Source organism: Perna viridis, chromosome 3, assembly GCF_037379345.1.
Source record: "Perna viridis isolate PV_CMFRI_1.1 ecotype Kerala chromosome 3, ASM3737934v1, whole genome shotgun sequence".
Taxonomy (NCBI): Eukaryota; Metazoa; Mollusca; class Bivalvia; order Mytilida; family Mytilidae; genus Perna; species Perna viridis.
The window spans coordinates 18566932-18582559 of NC_142447.1; the positions used below are offsets into that span (position 1 = coordinate 18566932).

At 32.9% G+C, this 15628-nt stretch overlaps 1 protein-coding gene across 2 annotated transcripts in view; it reads right to left on the reverse strand.

Annotated features, from left to right (window-relative positions):
• Positions 1–3202: 3202 nt before the first annotated feature.
• LOC148621301 (Fanconi anemia group I protein-like) overlaps positions 3203–15628 on the reverse strand; it is a 48318-nt gene continuing 35892 nt past the window's right edge. Inside the window, exons 24-34 of one of the 2 annotated variants that reach the window (XR_015921145.1) lie at positions 15229–15302; positions 14125–14293; positions 12484–12611; positions 11351–11513; positions 10614–10804; positions 9822–9938; positions 9372–9473; positions 8546–8641; positions 7246–7383; positions 4471–4717; positions 3203–3485 (exon numbers count right to left, since the gene is read on the reverse strand). Coding sequence is in view for 1 of the 2 variants with exons in the window: in XM_088575469.1 (XP_088431595.1) it covers positions 4682–4717; positions 7246–7383; positions 8546–8641; positions 9372–9473; positions 9822–9938; positions 10614–10804; positions 11351–11513; positions 12484–12611; positions 14125–14293; positions 15229–15302 (1214 nt within the window). In the remaining variant the exon portion in view is untranslated. Of the gene's footprint in view, positions 4718–7245; positions 7384–8545; positions 8642–9371; positions 9474–9821; positions 9939–10613; positions 10805–11350; positions 11514–12483; positions 12612–14124; positions 14294–15228; positions 15303–15628 lie in introns of both variants that reach the window. The other variant, XM_088575469.1, reaches the window with a different exon arrangement.

Below are 15628 nucleotides of genomic sequence, written 5' to 3' on the forward strand. Positions count from 1 at the left end.
TACCAAACATTTTTCGAAAAGTATTGGAGTGGTTAGATTTTAAAACCGATAATTTAAAGTGTGATTGTAATGGAGTTCACTGAAATTTAACGGCTAAAATTATCAAGTATGATAAATCAACTCTGTAACGTTGGTATTTTACTGTGTATACTTCTATTCACTCCCTGATTATGTTTTATAAATCGAACGTGATAAATAATTAGAGATACTACTTTTAAATCCGATTGCACAAATATGAATTTCGTTTTTTATTAAAGATACTACTTTTAAATCCCATTGCACAAATATGAATTTCGTTTTTTATTCTACTAGTATATGGAATTTAGTAAGAACATAATCATCAAATCGTTTTGATTGTTAACACAAAAATTTGAATTTGAGTACGACTTTCTTGAGGAGTAATTGTACAATGTAATGTCAGACAGGTCGACTTTTTTGTAGGGGAGAAGGCTACAAACAACTAATATAATGTTCGTCACTTCCCAGAGGATCAAATGCTAATTTCGCTCTTAATTCAATGAGTTATGGAGTTTCTACAGGGGCGGATCCAGGACTTTAGATTAGGGGGCGTACAGCTAAAATAAATTGAGATTATTTTTTAAACATTCTTCTGGGGTGGGTGTAGTGTAGATATCTTTGGTGAAAAAATTAGCGAGAAATTAAAGTTTCAACCTAAAACCGCCTCAATCTCCCCCTGACAACCCATGTTTTGCAAATTTTAGGGGGGGGGCACACGCCCGCCACGCCCCGTTAGAATCCGCCCCTGCCCTACCACAAGTTTAACCTGAAGAATACTATACATCACCTAAAAGCTGCATGTGTACACTAAAAGCCCTGAAAATATTATGTGGGGTTTACTACCTTGCAGTGCGACATCCGCTCCTAGAAGATCAGTAGCTAAAAATAGAATGGGAACTTCCCTACCTTTCACAAAAATGGGTCTTCATGTAGAACTCCTACAAAATATTTAATTCAGTAAGCTACAGTGACAATTTTATGTAGAAATAAAGAAAAAATAATTCTCTGCCAAACACAAGCTCACTTGTGCGGATTTGATGTGCACTTTTTCCACAGCAACATAACACAAATGCACTAAAACTTGTGTAGGAATATTTTCGCGTTCGTTCTTGAAGCTCATTGGTTGAGTTATGTGCATGCAACCAGAAGTAGGTCATCGACATTTATTCTTATGACTGAAGGATTTTATTGTTGTATTCATGAAACAAATCAGTTTGTTTGTTTGTTTGGGTTTAAGGCCCGAGCAGTTTGTTTTTACCCACAAAAACGCAGGTCACCCCATGCCAAAGTTCAAAGAACATAACACTTGACAAAATTCATTGAATCATAAAAAACTACAGATGTCCTTACTACCTACAAAGTCTCATGAAATTCGATGCAGTAGTTTCCAATGAGTTGCGCTTACAAACGTGTAACAGAAGAACAGTTAAGACAGAAAAAAAATAGGTCTACTCACCAAAGTGAATTTTTTTTCCAAAAGCTGAGAAAAATGTTAAAAACTAAACAGTGCCCATACATGACTAATACCCCACAGACTATTGAACCCTGTACATTTTGGGACCAACGTGGACATACGATTCATGTTGTACACAATCTTTATGGTGGATAGACTAAGCACTTGCTGCCATTCCTAAAATACCCAACACCATACAGCCATCAGTATTCTTTTGTTGACAATACAATAAAAGATTATGATTGATTCCTGACAGTATACACATATCCATATGGTAATTCATAAAAAAATCCTGCAAGTCGTTAAGGAGGAGTTGTGGACAATGCATCAATTTTGCTGAAAAATGCTTAAATTCCAAGGGTCATCATTTCTACATTTTTGGTCAAAACATAAAATTCCTGACAATATGCACATCCTAATATGGTAATTTCACCCCACAGTTAAGTTTCGTAACAATTGTGCAAGTCTTAAAGGAGGAGTTGTCAACAACGCATCAGACCAAGTTTTGCTGAAAAAAAAAAAAAAAAACGCCCAAGTTCAACAGCAATCATTTCTACATAAGTTCCTGATAAAACATACATCCCAAATATGGTTATATTACACCCCACAAAGTTTGATAACCATCCTGAAAGCTGCATAGAAAATAATTTTGACAGATACAGAAACAAGGTGAAACCTTTAAAACTCCAATCTTTGTTTGCAGGGGTATTATTCAGACATGTAAAGGAAATTCCCCTTGGTTAAATATTACTTGGAAAGGTGATGAGAATTTTAGAATCCCTCTCTGTATACAACAAAAAGCTTACAGTTATACAATGATATGATTACTGCAAACTTAAAATTCTTGCAGTGTAATAATTTTCCGCTAATTTCACAGTGGCCAAAAATTAGAGGAAGTCCACAACAAATTTCTCTAAAATCTCCCATTAAAAAAGTTCCTCAAATTTCATATCCAATACAATTTTTTTTATTGTGAAATAAAATTTAAGTGAATTGATTCTACAAATAAAAATGATGAGATCTTCTCTCTGACCAGGATCTTCATTTAACCTAATTCCAATTATTCTAATGCTGCTGATCATAATGAGAGTTTAGGTCTTGAAACACTTGTGCAGCAAGTCAAAATTTGCAATAAATAAGATTGGTAAATTTTTGTATTTTATAATCACTGGGTCAATGCCACTATTGGTGGACCTGATGTCCCTAAAAGTGTTCAATGAACCCAGTAGTCAGAATTGTCTGACCCTGAAGAATATCAAATTTTATCTATCATAAATATCAAAAAGTGCAGTTTTACAAATTTCATAATACATAAAACACTGAGGCTTCATTCCTCGTATTGCACATGGTAGAACCTCTCAGTGATGGATTTCGCTTCCTATTTCAATTGTTTTGGTATTGAGCAATCCTTTTAAGGTAGTAGACCTGGGGTACCCTCAAAATTTTCCCATCATTCAATTTTCTTTAAATTTGTACATGATATCACACTAACTGTGGCACATCATTTGTCAAATTTTTAAGAAAATTTTTCAGACCTTTCTATACGCTCACATATCTTCCCTATATCAATTTGATCTGATGAAGCAGTGTAGCGAATAGAGTTGTCACATTAGTGCAAATGGTACTTACTGCAGGCGGTGTTGCCATAGATGTCACAGCGGTACCAGTTCGAGTCCCATGGAGGGAACAACCAAAATTGGCAATGTTTTTTGTATTCCACAAACGACAAGATAAAAGTACTTAAAGTGTATATTAATATATGAGCACCATTACAAATGCAGTAGTAATAAAACACATTAAAAATACACTATCAACAAACAAAAACAATAAACAGTTGTTCTAAAGCACAAAATACACACAGGTTCACAGCATTGTGTATATTTGGTAACCTTTAAAAAAAGGAAGACAAGATTTCGCTAAGCAGTTCTTGTAACATTATCACAACAACTGTTTTAAATTAACATTTTAAATAGCTGCTCCTCTTTTTAGTGTTTCCTTTTAAAGTCCATTAACTCTGAAATGAAAAATCAGGAAAGAAAGATAATCAACTCTTCAACATGTCACTTTCCCAAATCCTTTAAATCTTTTTTTAATGATCATACATTTTGATCGATGGAATACCACGAAATGTCCATAAACTATGCTTTCCATGGAGATGAAATCCATCTGTGTGGGATCCGCTGTGGAAAAAATGCTGTTCATCATCCATGCAGAAAAAAATTATAATTTGACTTTGAGGTCAAAGTTGAAGGTAAAAGATCAATGACAATGGTTCCAATATATTACGATCTAGATTAGAATTCCTTACTTAGACATTACCATTTATTGACGAATGCTACTTTGGCCACATTAAAAAATAACTTGGGTTTGCCATAGCCAGTGGGGCATAAAACATGTAAAAAAATATTTTGATGGTCAGTAGGTTTTTTTTGTTTATTTTTTTGAAATATATTGAATACCAAAACTGTGTAGAAAAATTGTTTGCGTTCTTTTGATAAACCCAACTGTCGTGATTTAGTTTATGAACGTCAGAAATGTTCCTGTCCATGATGATTTAACTGGTACTTAGTCAGATGAAAAAAAAATCTAACCCGTATGCCATACTGACTAAATCGTTGAGGGCTTTAAACCACAGCAATTTACAAAGTGCCGCGATGAATAAAAACTATAAAAGAAATCAGACATGGAGAGGAACCCAAAAAAAAAATCCAGAAGTCGTGAAAAAAAAAAAAAAAACCACCTTTCAGTTGGGGGTTCAAAAATGGGTCAGTCAAGATATGGCAAACAAACTATTTTTTTAATTTTGGCCATAACATATTGAAAATTTTGGTAAAAGCGAGATAATTCTGGTGAATATCATGGGATAAACATTATATGTTAATGTGGATGGTGTTACATACATAGGTTACATCAATTATTGGTAATTCTCTATTAGGCAATGATCTTATTCATTTTTTTTTTTTTTTTTTTATTCTAAGTACATCATTCATAGCAATTACTTGATTCTGCCATAAATAACCATCAAAACAACAGTCCTGTTGAACTGTAATCATCATCTAGGGTTTGTCTGCACCAAGATGTGTTTACTCTGCATGCTATACATTAAGTATCTATCCCCAACCTAAATTTTAGTCATATGAGCTGGATTAAGAATAGGACTTTATGCCAAAGCACTGAAATATCTGCATCTATTGCTGTTTCTATCACAAATCAATCCGACTCCCCTCCACTCTGAACCTCCATCACCTGAAGAAAAAAAAATATGGCATTAATAGATAACTGATACCCAGCCATAAAATGGTGAAAAAAGGGAGATGGCAAAATGTTCTAAACTACATTTTAGGTTTTGCTGAAAATTCAACTTATCCTGCATTTTATGATACTAAACAATTGTGTAAAGTTAATGTAAAAAAAATCATCTGGAAAACGTCTGGGGAGGGACAGATGGAAGAACACAACTATTTTGTGGGTTTAACATAATTCCTATCACTTTGTGTATAAAAAGAAACACCTGTATAGAACCTGCAGTACACTTTCTGTGGACTACCAGAGAACTTTGAATATCATAGGGATAAACATTTTCCATGAATAAATTCAAATTCCACAAATGTAAATATGTGTAATTTTGCCCCCCAAAAAAAATAAATTGATAAAAAATAAATGCATTATTCCCACAAAACAAAGAATTTTTACATAAAATGGAAAAAAAATCTAATAGGTCAAAAATAAACACTGAAAACCCTGGTTTCAATAAACTAACAAGCCATATGTCATTCTACAGAGTAAAAAAAAAACCAAGGTTTTATAGCCAATACAATGATAACTTTCATGGGAAACAGTTGGTCTTTCCTTGATTTAATAACCATCATTTCATAAATTTCTTCTGACCCTGCTACCCTCCTCTTTTTTATTTGGATATTGATACCCGACATATCAATATCAAATAAAAAAGAGGAGGTTGTAGGGTCAGAGGAAATTCGGACTAGAATTTTCTTTGGTAGTTAACAGGACGATTGAGCAAAAGATTCAAAACATTCTATCAAATTTACCTGATGAATGATAAACAAGAACCAATACTGTGAAACACAATAAATGCACCAGCATATAAACTAAATACAAAAATAATGAATATTTTCAGAGGTTAACAAAAAGGTCTTACTCTTCTTCTCAATTGGCCAGTTGAGTAGCAGTCTTTAAGCATCATGTAAATTCTGTAATATGTTATACACCCCCCCCCCAAAAAAAAAAAAAGGCTACTTAATTTTTATTTTTGTTGTTCAGTTGCTTTTTTTGTCTATATGGTGAAAGGTATAATTATTCTTTCCAGTCTGCCTGCTCTTAGGAGATAATCCACATTGAAAATCCAACAGCTTCTATTTTATTTTAGTATTATGTACAGAGTTATCTACCTTTATTTTGAATTTTACAGTACATTCTATATAATTTTCATCTCCTAAGAACAATAGTTACATGAAAAGCCACATGTAAATTTCTGTTTACTATAAATTTTAAACAAAATATCAAAAATATAAATATATAGGCTTTCCAACCATGTATCACATTTTGCACAATTCTTACCTGGAGTACTACTTAAATACTTTAAGAAGTTCACAAGGGGACTGTCACTTAATCAAAGAAAGACCAATTCTATCCCCTGAACATTATCATTGCATTGGCTATAATATTCAACAAGGTATTTCAACATAATTACTTATTTTATTAAAGTGACACACATTGATTTTACAGAACAGTCAGTCACATATATTCATGTAAAATAAAAGATCAACACCCAGCTTATGTAGACTTACCAGACACTATTATGTACATGTCAAACAATTCATTTATACCAAAACAACAAAAAAATAATAATAGCGATTATTGGAGATCCTCTGTATTTATAATGTGTACTTTTCATAAAAAAAATAAATTGATCAATAAGTAAAGATAAAAATGATAACTTAAATTTAACACTGAAAACTTGTAAAATAGAAAGTGGTTAAGTTTTAATTAAGGTTGCACATGTTTTATCCACCACAGCCCACTTACTGTAAAGGTATTAATTTACGTGGTTACTAATTTTCACAGATTCTTTCAAGTAAACATGTTTGTGGGTATCAATTTTCGCTGTATCAAAAAATGATGAGAGTTTTATAGTGTTAAAAATCAATTTCCTGCTTTTCTGTCCAACACAACATAAGCAAAAATTAGTAAACTACGAAAAATTAATACTTTAACATTATTCATTTCTTACCAAGTACATACATTTGTAAAATAGAAAGGTAAGTACTTCTCTAAGAATGAGGTAAAATGTGTATATGGTGTGGCACATGAAGTATAAATACAAAGAGATTTTACTGCATTACCCCAGTATTTATATCTCATAACGTCAAGAAATTACTGTCAAAGTGTTTGTTAAGTTCGCTCTTTTAAGATATTGATAGTTCAAATTTAGTTGAAATGCACAATGGAAAAATGGCGGTCAAAAAATACCTATGTCACCAATGCTTCAGGATAAATTTAAATAGTTTTTCAGTTGTTTTCTAGATATATTTGAATACATTTGTGGCAAAAAAGACCAAATTGAGAAAAATGATGTGCCACTCATTGCCTGATTCTTACACAGAATGGTACTTAAGTTCTAATGTAAAACTTATCATGTCAAAGTATGCATCCAGTATCAAGATGTTTGACTAGGAAAAAGCTGAAAAAATGATGCAGTTTTTGCGGACACAGCAAAGGTGAATACAGATTACTCCTCTTATGATGTGAATTACCTCCTCCTGATTAGTAACCTCCTCATCCATGGGTTCCTCCTCCTCATCTTGGTCACTATCTGATTGGTCCTGGAGAGCGGCAACGTTAATACGGAAATCACGAGAGGTACTGTTTTTCATGTACTCCATCAAGTTCATCTACAAAAAAAAATATATAATTTTTATTGCACATTTAAGTGTTTTCAATGCTTTTGTCGAGACACGTGTACAAATCATACATGTACAAGTTAAGTAACAAACAAGTTTTCACATGCTACGCCATGCTAAAAATACCTCCACTCAACCGTCTATGGTTAACATGAAGTAGACAAAGGACAAACCTGGAATGGGCAGGCAAGGAAAAAGTAACAATGCAAAAGCAATACACCAAATATCTAACCAATCCCTCTAATAAAAGCTGAAAAATCTGTTACAAAAATTTCTATTACACATCGCCTAAATAATTATTAAGTTGTACGGTAAATAGGAAGAAACTAGATATCATTGAGATGGGAGCCATCTCTGTGGGCCTCGCTGTTGATAACATGTGGTAAATAAACCAAAGTTTTTGACCTTAACCTTTGACCTAGGAAGTTGTACATACATTATGACACACCCTCTGGTGTTGGTTAATATATGTGTCAAGTATAAACTTTGAAATCGTAACGGATTTCAAGATATAGAGCGGAAACGATCTTTACCACAGGACATGGGGATGTCAACTGAAACCCAAGTTTTTGACTTTGACCTTTGACCTAGGAAATTGTACACACATTATGACACACCCTCTGGTGTTGGTTAAAATACCTATTAAGTATAAAGTATGAAATCATAATGGTTCTCTAGAAATAGAGCAGACACGAATATTTTACAGACGTACAGACTGATCACTATAAGGCGACCCACCTAAGGTGAGGCCCTAATAAGCAACGAACCTGAAAAGGGAAGGCACTATACAAGTAATCATGAAAAGGTACTATACCAAATATCTAAGCATTCCCTCCAACAGAAGCTGAGAAATCTCTTACAGTATGCAATGGATGGACATGGTGATTGAAACAAAACCCCACTCTTAATAAGTAGGAGTTATAATATACCTTAGATTTTCAATAATTATGCTTTTTAAAAAAATTTAGGAATTAAAGATGAAAATTAGATAAAGGAATTAGTGAAGTTAAATCAATGACATTTTGAAACTCCTTACTATTGGGATAGAAATAAATAGTTCACTATTTTTTAATATCATCAATGATTATTAAATAGAGTTTTTCTAATGCACTTTGATTTTGTAACTAAGTTCAGAATAATTACACAGACATACCTTGGATTTCTTTGTTAACTGTATGAGAAACTTTTCAAATGTTTCAATGGCAAAGATCAGATTTGGTGTTGTTCTAGACTGTTTCATAACTTTAGCCTAGAAAAAAACAATATGAGCTTTAGCACACGAAATACTAATGGTTATTGACTAGTGTTTGAATATTGGCCTAAATATGATTAAAAACCATTATATAATACAAAATACAAAAATGGGCCAATACAGGATTTAGCCATCCAATACAGCTTTTACCCATCCAATACATTTTATTGACCTGGTTAAGATCAATATTGGCCTAGGCCAATATGAAATATTGGACTGGTTAGTCAATAAAGGTATAATTGCATAAGGTTTTCCATATTTTCCAATTTATTGGTCCTAGTAGCCAATAAATATTGACCACCCCTCAGTCCAATATGGCTAGCCAACGACCAATAACTAAGTCAATATGGAAAATCTTATGCAATAATACTATGTTATTGACTAATGTTCAAATATTAGCCTAAATATGATGATAACTGCCAATACAATACAAAATACAAAATTGTGCCAATACAGCTTTTACCTGTCCAAATCGTCATATTGACCTGGTTAAAATCGTTCTCTAGTAGAGACCTGTGAACAAGTATATTAAGATAGTAAGAAATCTGGTACAATAAGTGTATTGATTGGGATTAAATAGTAACTAAAAAGTATCACAAATTTTAGATACTGCATATTTGATTAATGAAAATCAGAAAATTATATCATGCAATTGTATCATTTTAGGGGAATAAGAATCGTGTTCAGCGGGCTTTGAACCATAAAGTTGTCAAGATCTCATGCTTACACTTCCAGCCTTTGCAGCACTCTGCGACACTGTATTCTTTTTCTTCCCTTTTCCTTTCTTTCCTTTTTCCATTTTTTGTTGAATGTCTTCATTTTCTGTCGTCTAAAAATAGTAGAAAAAGAATTAACCAAATATAGTTGTAATTCCATGACATCTCATTTTTACATGTGTTTGGTACATGTAGTATAGAATAGCTGTCACCAAAGTTTTATACCTGTAGCAGGTTCTCTTGAACTAAGAAATAGTAAATCAATGTTTGAAAAATGTGAAAATAAAATAAATACACAATTTTGGGCAACAAACCTCAAAACATTTGTTTCACAACAATTACTTGTTAAACAGAGAGTACCCTACAGTCTTGTCATTCATAAGACGTAATATACAAAGCAGAAAGTTTCAGCAAATTTTAAAATAAAAGTCAAATCGAAATACAGTAAAACCTGCCTTTACCTGTATGTAAGTGATCATAGAGTAAACATATGGAGTTAAATGGGTCCCAATTAGTTTCACCAGCTTCTCAAATCTGGCTGATACATGTCCTGTCTTACTGGTATACATACTCAGAAACTGAAAACAGATAATACTGACCACATAATGAACTAGATAAACTGTTAGTAATGTTGTCTCCAAAGGCCTAAATAAACAAAAAAGAAAACTAGAAAAACTGGGGGCAATGATCATTAACTTGATACTCCCTACTCCCCCATTTGATAACATGCCCCTTTTGACAATTGACCTTCCTATTGATTTGGATAAAAATCTAACATAGAAGGTGCACAATGAGAACATGCAATAAAGATTCTGTGAAAAACTTAGTAATTCCATTCAGTGGTGTAGGAGGAGTAACAGAAAAGAGAAGGGTCCTCCATGCCTCCATATTCATAAATGACGAAGTCCATGTTTGGCTAAAAATGTAAGTTAAATCCCCAAATTGATTCAGATCAAAATCTGAAATAGATGGTGAATACTGTGAAAGCACTTTTATTCATGGGTACCAATTTTCGTGGATTAGGGTAAAAATATCAGTTTGTGGATTTGAAATTATATCAGAAAAATAAATGGAAAATTTCCTTTTCTTTGGATCCAAATTTTCCTGGTTTACCAAAACCCACAAAAATTAGTACCCAACAAATAATAATACTTTAACAGTATATGTTTACAAAAATAAACTTTACTGTTTTTACCCTGAATATGCAAAAAATAAACATCATTCACAGTTGAATGGGTCTCTAACATACTTACAAACTTAACAAGCATTGTGATTGTTGAATACAATCTGGTTACCAGCTTGACCATGGTATCAGTACACGAGCCAACAGGAACAGCAGACTGAACCAGTTCATGGAAGGCTGTCACGACAACACACAGTCTTGTACATACACTCTTCTCATGACCTTCTCTTTGTGTCAGATCACATTTACCTTCATCTTTCTCTACAATATTAAAACATCAATAGATGTGAAAATTTTTTGCAATTTAAAAAAAAAAGATTCAATTTAGGAAGATCAGATATGTATCATTTTTTTCTATAGGTGGAAGAAACTCATGCCAAATATGATAAGATATGCATTTGAAAAGATTTTCAAATTAAATTAAATCTAGGCCTAATGATCACATGAATTTCATCTATCAACTTCATCTATCAATTTCATCTATCAACTTCATCTATAAACTTCATAAACAAAGCTATTTGAGATAAAATCATACTCTGTATATTGAACAAGAAATCTATGAGGGATGGCTCAATAGAGAAACCACCACTTACCATCACAATATAAGAAAAAAAAAACCATCTTTTTTGACAAACAGGAAGTTGATTTCAAATGAGTATGAAACAACATCCAAAGATGCAACATCCTTATAGGAAGCTTAGTACTATATCAGCAACCTGTCATTAACAGTAGCTGAGAAAAATGTGATGAAACTTTTGTATTACAACTGTATAAGAAAAATTCCAGTCGTATTGATTTAATACCAACCCATAGCTGCCTCAGCCAATATGTCAGCCTTTAATCTATTTATAACCCAGTCAGTATCATCTAAGTCTTTATCCATACTGTTTAGTACCAGTAGTACGACTGTTGGTGCGGCAGTTCTGGGGGTTAGTAAAGCAAAGTGGGTTCTGTCTTCTACTTCTACCTCCTGGGAAAAATTAACATAATGCAGGGGTTTCATTAATTTTTTGCAATTCTGGTACCTTTTCTTTTGTAGAAGGTAATTTTCATCACTTTCTTGTATAAAACTGTATGAAATGAATTCTGGAGGTACCTTTCAGTAGCTTAGAAGCGTAAAAGTATCTGCTACCGCCTCTTAATGAAAGGTCTGCATGATGTGAGATAAAAGTAATTTTAGTCTTAGCAATATAACTTTTTTTTTGTTTGAAAAATCAATCATTGCTTTTTTTTAACAATTAATTAAAATTTAATTACCACTGACTTTAAGAATATGACAAGATAAAAACATAACTCCAGTGTAAATCTAAATTCCATACACTGTAGATTTTCAAGATTTATAAATTGTCTTTCAAGATTTATAAATTTTCATCAGGATAACTAATTGGAAAGAGTGAATAACAAAAATATAATCATGAGTTCCAAAGAAAGCCTAGATGTAACATTATGTGTTCTTCACATAAGTAAAATCTTCAAGCATTCTTAGCATGGGTAATTATGTTTTGTGATTGGCAGACTGATAATTGTGTGGTAACATTTAAGCGGGAGAAAGTTCAAGAGTGAAAATATTGAATTTATTTCAGTGTGATTTAATGAAATTTTCATACAAGGAACTTTCTATAATCCACTGCTGTCTGTATAAAAAGACATATAAATCAAATGTACATGTATATCCAAGATCTAATTTCCAACAATACTAACTGATACCCTCATTAAACTATAATGTAAACCATCTAAATAATAGAATTATTTCAGTTCTAAGCAATCTAATATTTTGTCTGAATGACCACATGCAATGGTCCAATTCCCAATGACGTTTAATGCTCAATGCTAAAAGTAAACCATCTAAATAATAGAATTATTTCAGTCCTAAGCAATCTAATATTTTGTCTGAATGACCACATGCACCAATGATGTTAATGATCAATGCTAAAATATACCTGATCAATATCACCAAGCTGACTATGAACATCTTGTGACAACTCTCTCAACAAAGGGGAACAACTCTTCATCTGCCTCGTCATGTCAATCAAAATAGTCAGCATCAATTTACATGTAGGTACATCCTCTGAAGTACAAAAAGTAGAAGATGGCGGTCTTATATTTATGATTGATCACTCTATTTTTTCCTAAACAATTAGGGCTATTCCATAATCTTAAGTGTGTTTGTTGGGGTTGGATGTCCATTTTATTCTGGAGGTACCACCAACACATTAAAATTAATATGCAATACATTTGTCTAATGAGAAAAATTTGACTTCCCACCAACACATTAATAAATCAACTGCTCTGCCCCCTAAAGACATTTTTTTTTCTGGAATAGCCCTTATGTGTAAGGGGTTTTAGATGGCATAGAAATTACAGTGAAAACTTCTAAACTGAACCCTGAATAAACCATCACTTTTTATGTCCAATCATTTCAGTTTTAATGTATTTTTAAACCTGGGTAAACCAAACACTTGTTATAACCAGTCCATTAGGGGTCTGGTTAGACAGGGTTAACAGTACAGGTATGTGACTACAGGATACAAATACCAATGCCACCACTAAATTCCAAGTGAATTGTAAACAGGCAGAGAATGCTACACAAAGATAAAAATAACTAAGCTCAATAATGCAAACTATTATTCCAAATTACTCCTATGAACAGTTTCTTAATTTCAAAATTCATGTGTAAGCATAATGCTCTACAAAAGAAAAATGCAGAACATGTGTTACAAATGTACCTAAAAAAGTGTTCATCCCAGAAAATTTCAAAGTGGGTCATAGCCACCTTGACAGTAAAACAGGGAGTAATTTTCAGAAAAAAGGCCAAAATGGCAGTTAGATAGGGGTCATTTTTAGATGAGAAACAGGAGAGATTCAACCTACCAATAATTAACCTCAGGGTCGTTTTCACTTTATAGTTTCACTTTTAAGTGAGAGGTATACACCTCAAATAAATAAAAAAAAATATTGTTAGATATTGTTTATTACGGCATTCTGCTGATTCAAATTGTAATTCATTTTGATGTTGCAGCTCTACTTAGAATCTTTCTGTTTTTATAGGGATCACATTGTACGAAGGCAAATGTACATTCAGTTTTTCATTTTACTTGAAATTCTCTGGGTTCGCCGTGCCGTCAGATGGCTCATTTGTAATTTATTGGGTGTCATCAGCAGGGTCAGAGGAAATGATGGTGTCCCCAGTGCCATGGCCCTAATTTGATTTAACCCTTACATTTCTCCTTAAAAATGGTCAAGGCCATTGCCACTTTAAAGAACAGACACATGTCTGGACATCAAACCGAAAAAATCTGGAAATTCAGAGATCGATCCACTGAATACTGTTCGCCCACATGCCACACCTTCTGTGGGCCATACATTAAATATCCACACCAATGGTGCAATGAATACTGTAAAAATACTCAAAGCTAATGGCTTGAGTTGAAGACTTGTGAAGACAAGATTTTTTTCAAATAGTGAAAATTATTTAAACCAAACCCTGAATAATCTGAAATACTGTCTTGTAGCATTTTTTATCATTATATTTGTTGCTGGGAATATATTCAGGGTTTTGATTAGACATTTCAGTATGTTACCTATGTCCTGTTCTTGACACAATTTTAGGATCCAGTTGGTGACTTTTTCATACTCCTCCCTGGTAGAATTTAGTTGTTTACATAACTGGTGGACGATACCGAACAATGAAGTAACCTCCTTCCAATTCTTATGTTCTGCTCCTGATGTTAGTATGTTCATTGTCAATTTCTAAGAAGAACATATCAAACAAAAATTACTCTGCCCAAAAATATACTTCAATAAACAAAAACAAAAACTAAAATTATTGTAATAATTTCTTATCATAAATGAATGCATTTTAACATCTTTTTTTTTTTAATGCAGCACTCATATTTAATAGAAATATTTACTAGTTGAGAATTAAGTATGGAATCAAATATATTCAGGACACAAGTTTGTTACCAAAAACCAGGAATTGGACCTTTAGGTCAAAGTTCAAGTTCATAGGCCACTATCCATGGTACCTGACACATTGTAACATATGTTACCACATGACATACATAAAAAAACCAAAAAGTTACAGCCAGGACATGAGTTTGTCACAAAAAAACAGGAATTTGACCTTGAGGTCATATGCCACTATCCATGGTACATGACACATCGTCTTTATGTGATGTGCCAACATCATGTGAAAAAAAAGTTATAGCCAGGACATAAGTTTGTCAAAGAAAAAACAGAAATCTGACCTTCAGGTCCAAGTTCAAGGTCATAGGCCAGTACTCATGGTACACGACCTTGTCTTTACCTGATCTACCCACATGGAAAATATCAAAAGCCTACATCAGACAAAAAAGTAACAGCCCAGACACCAGTTTGTAACAGAAGGACGAACAGGAGTGATCACTATAGGGCAACCACCACTTTTCGTGGTGGGGCCCTTCTTACAAATTACTTGCTGTAAAAATTTTTTTATGGGGTGTTACTCTTGTGTTTTCTTGGGTCAAGCCTTTTGCAGTCAGATGTCTTAACATCTTTTACATGAAATTTTCAAACTGGAGTTACTCTAACAGATATTTCATGACCACAAATTTCTAGGTTCATAGTAACTAGGCAGTGTCAATATGGCAGAGTTGTATAAAGTGTTTGGAATAATAATTCAGCACATAAGATCATTATAAACTTACTTGAAACTTTCTCACAATGTCATAAATAACTTTATCTTGGTTTGTTCTACTTCCATCTTCTAGGTCTACATCAGCTGGAAGATAACAATAATGTATACCCGCAGAGAGAGACAGTTGTTGAAGTCTGTTTTAATCAGAAGCAGTGTTCATAAAAATCAGACAGGAGGCAATTTATGTATGCCACAAACCCATCGAATTCACTTATATTTCTACTTCATAAACAATTAAAGACCACAAATCCAGTCTTAGTTTATCATTCAGTTGTTGAACTTTTGAGATAAAAATTAAATAGATTGTGTATGAAACTGGCAATTTGCAAGAGTTATCCTTCTAATTTCATTTGATTTGGTTGGTATTAGTGGGAGATGAATGTATGGTTTTCACAGAAAGAGATCTGAAT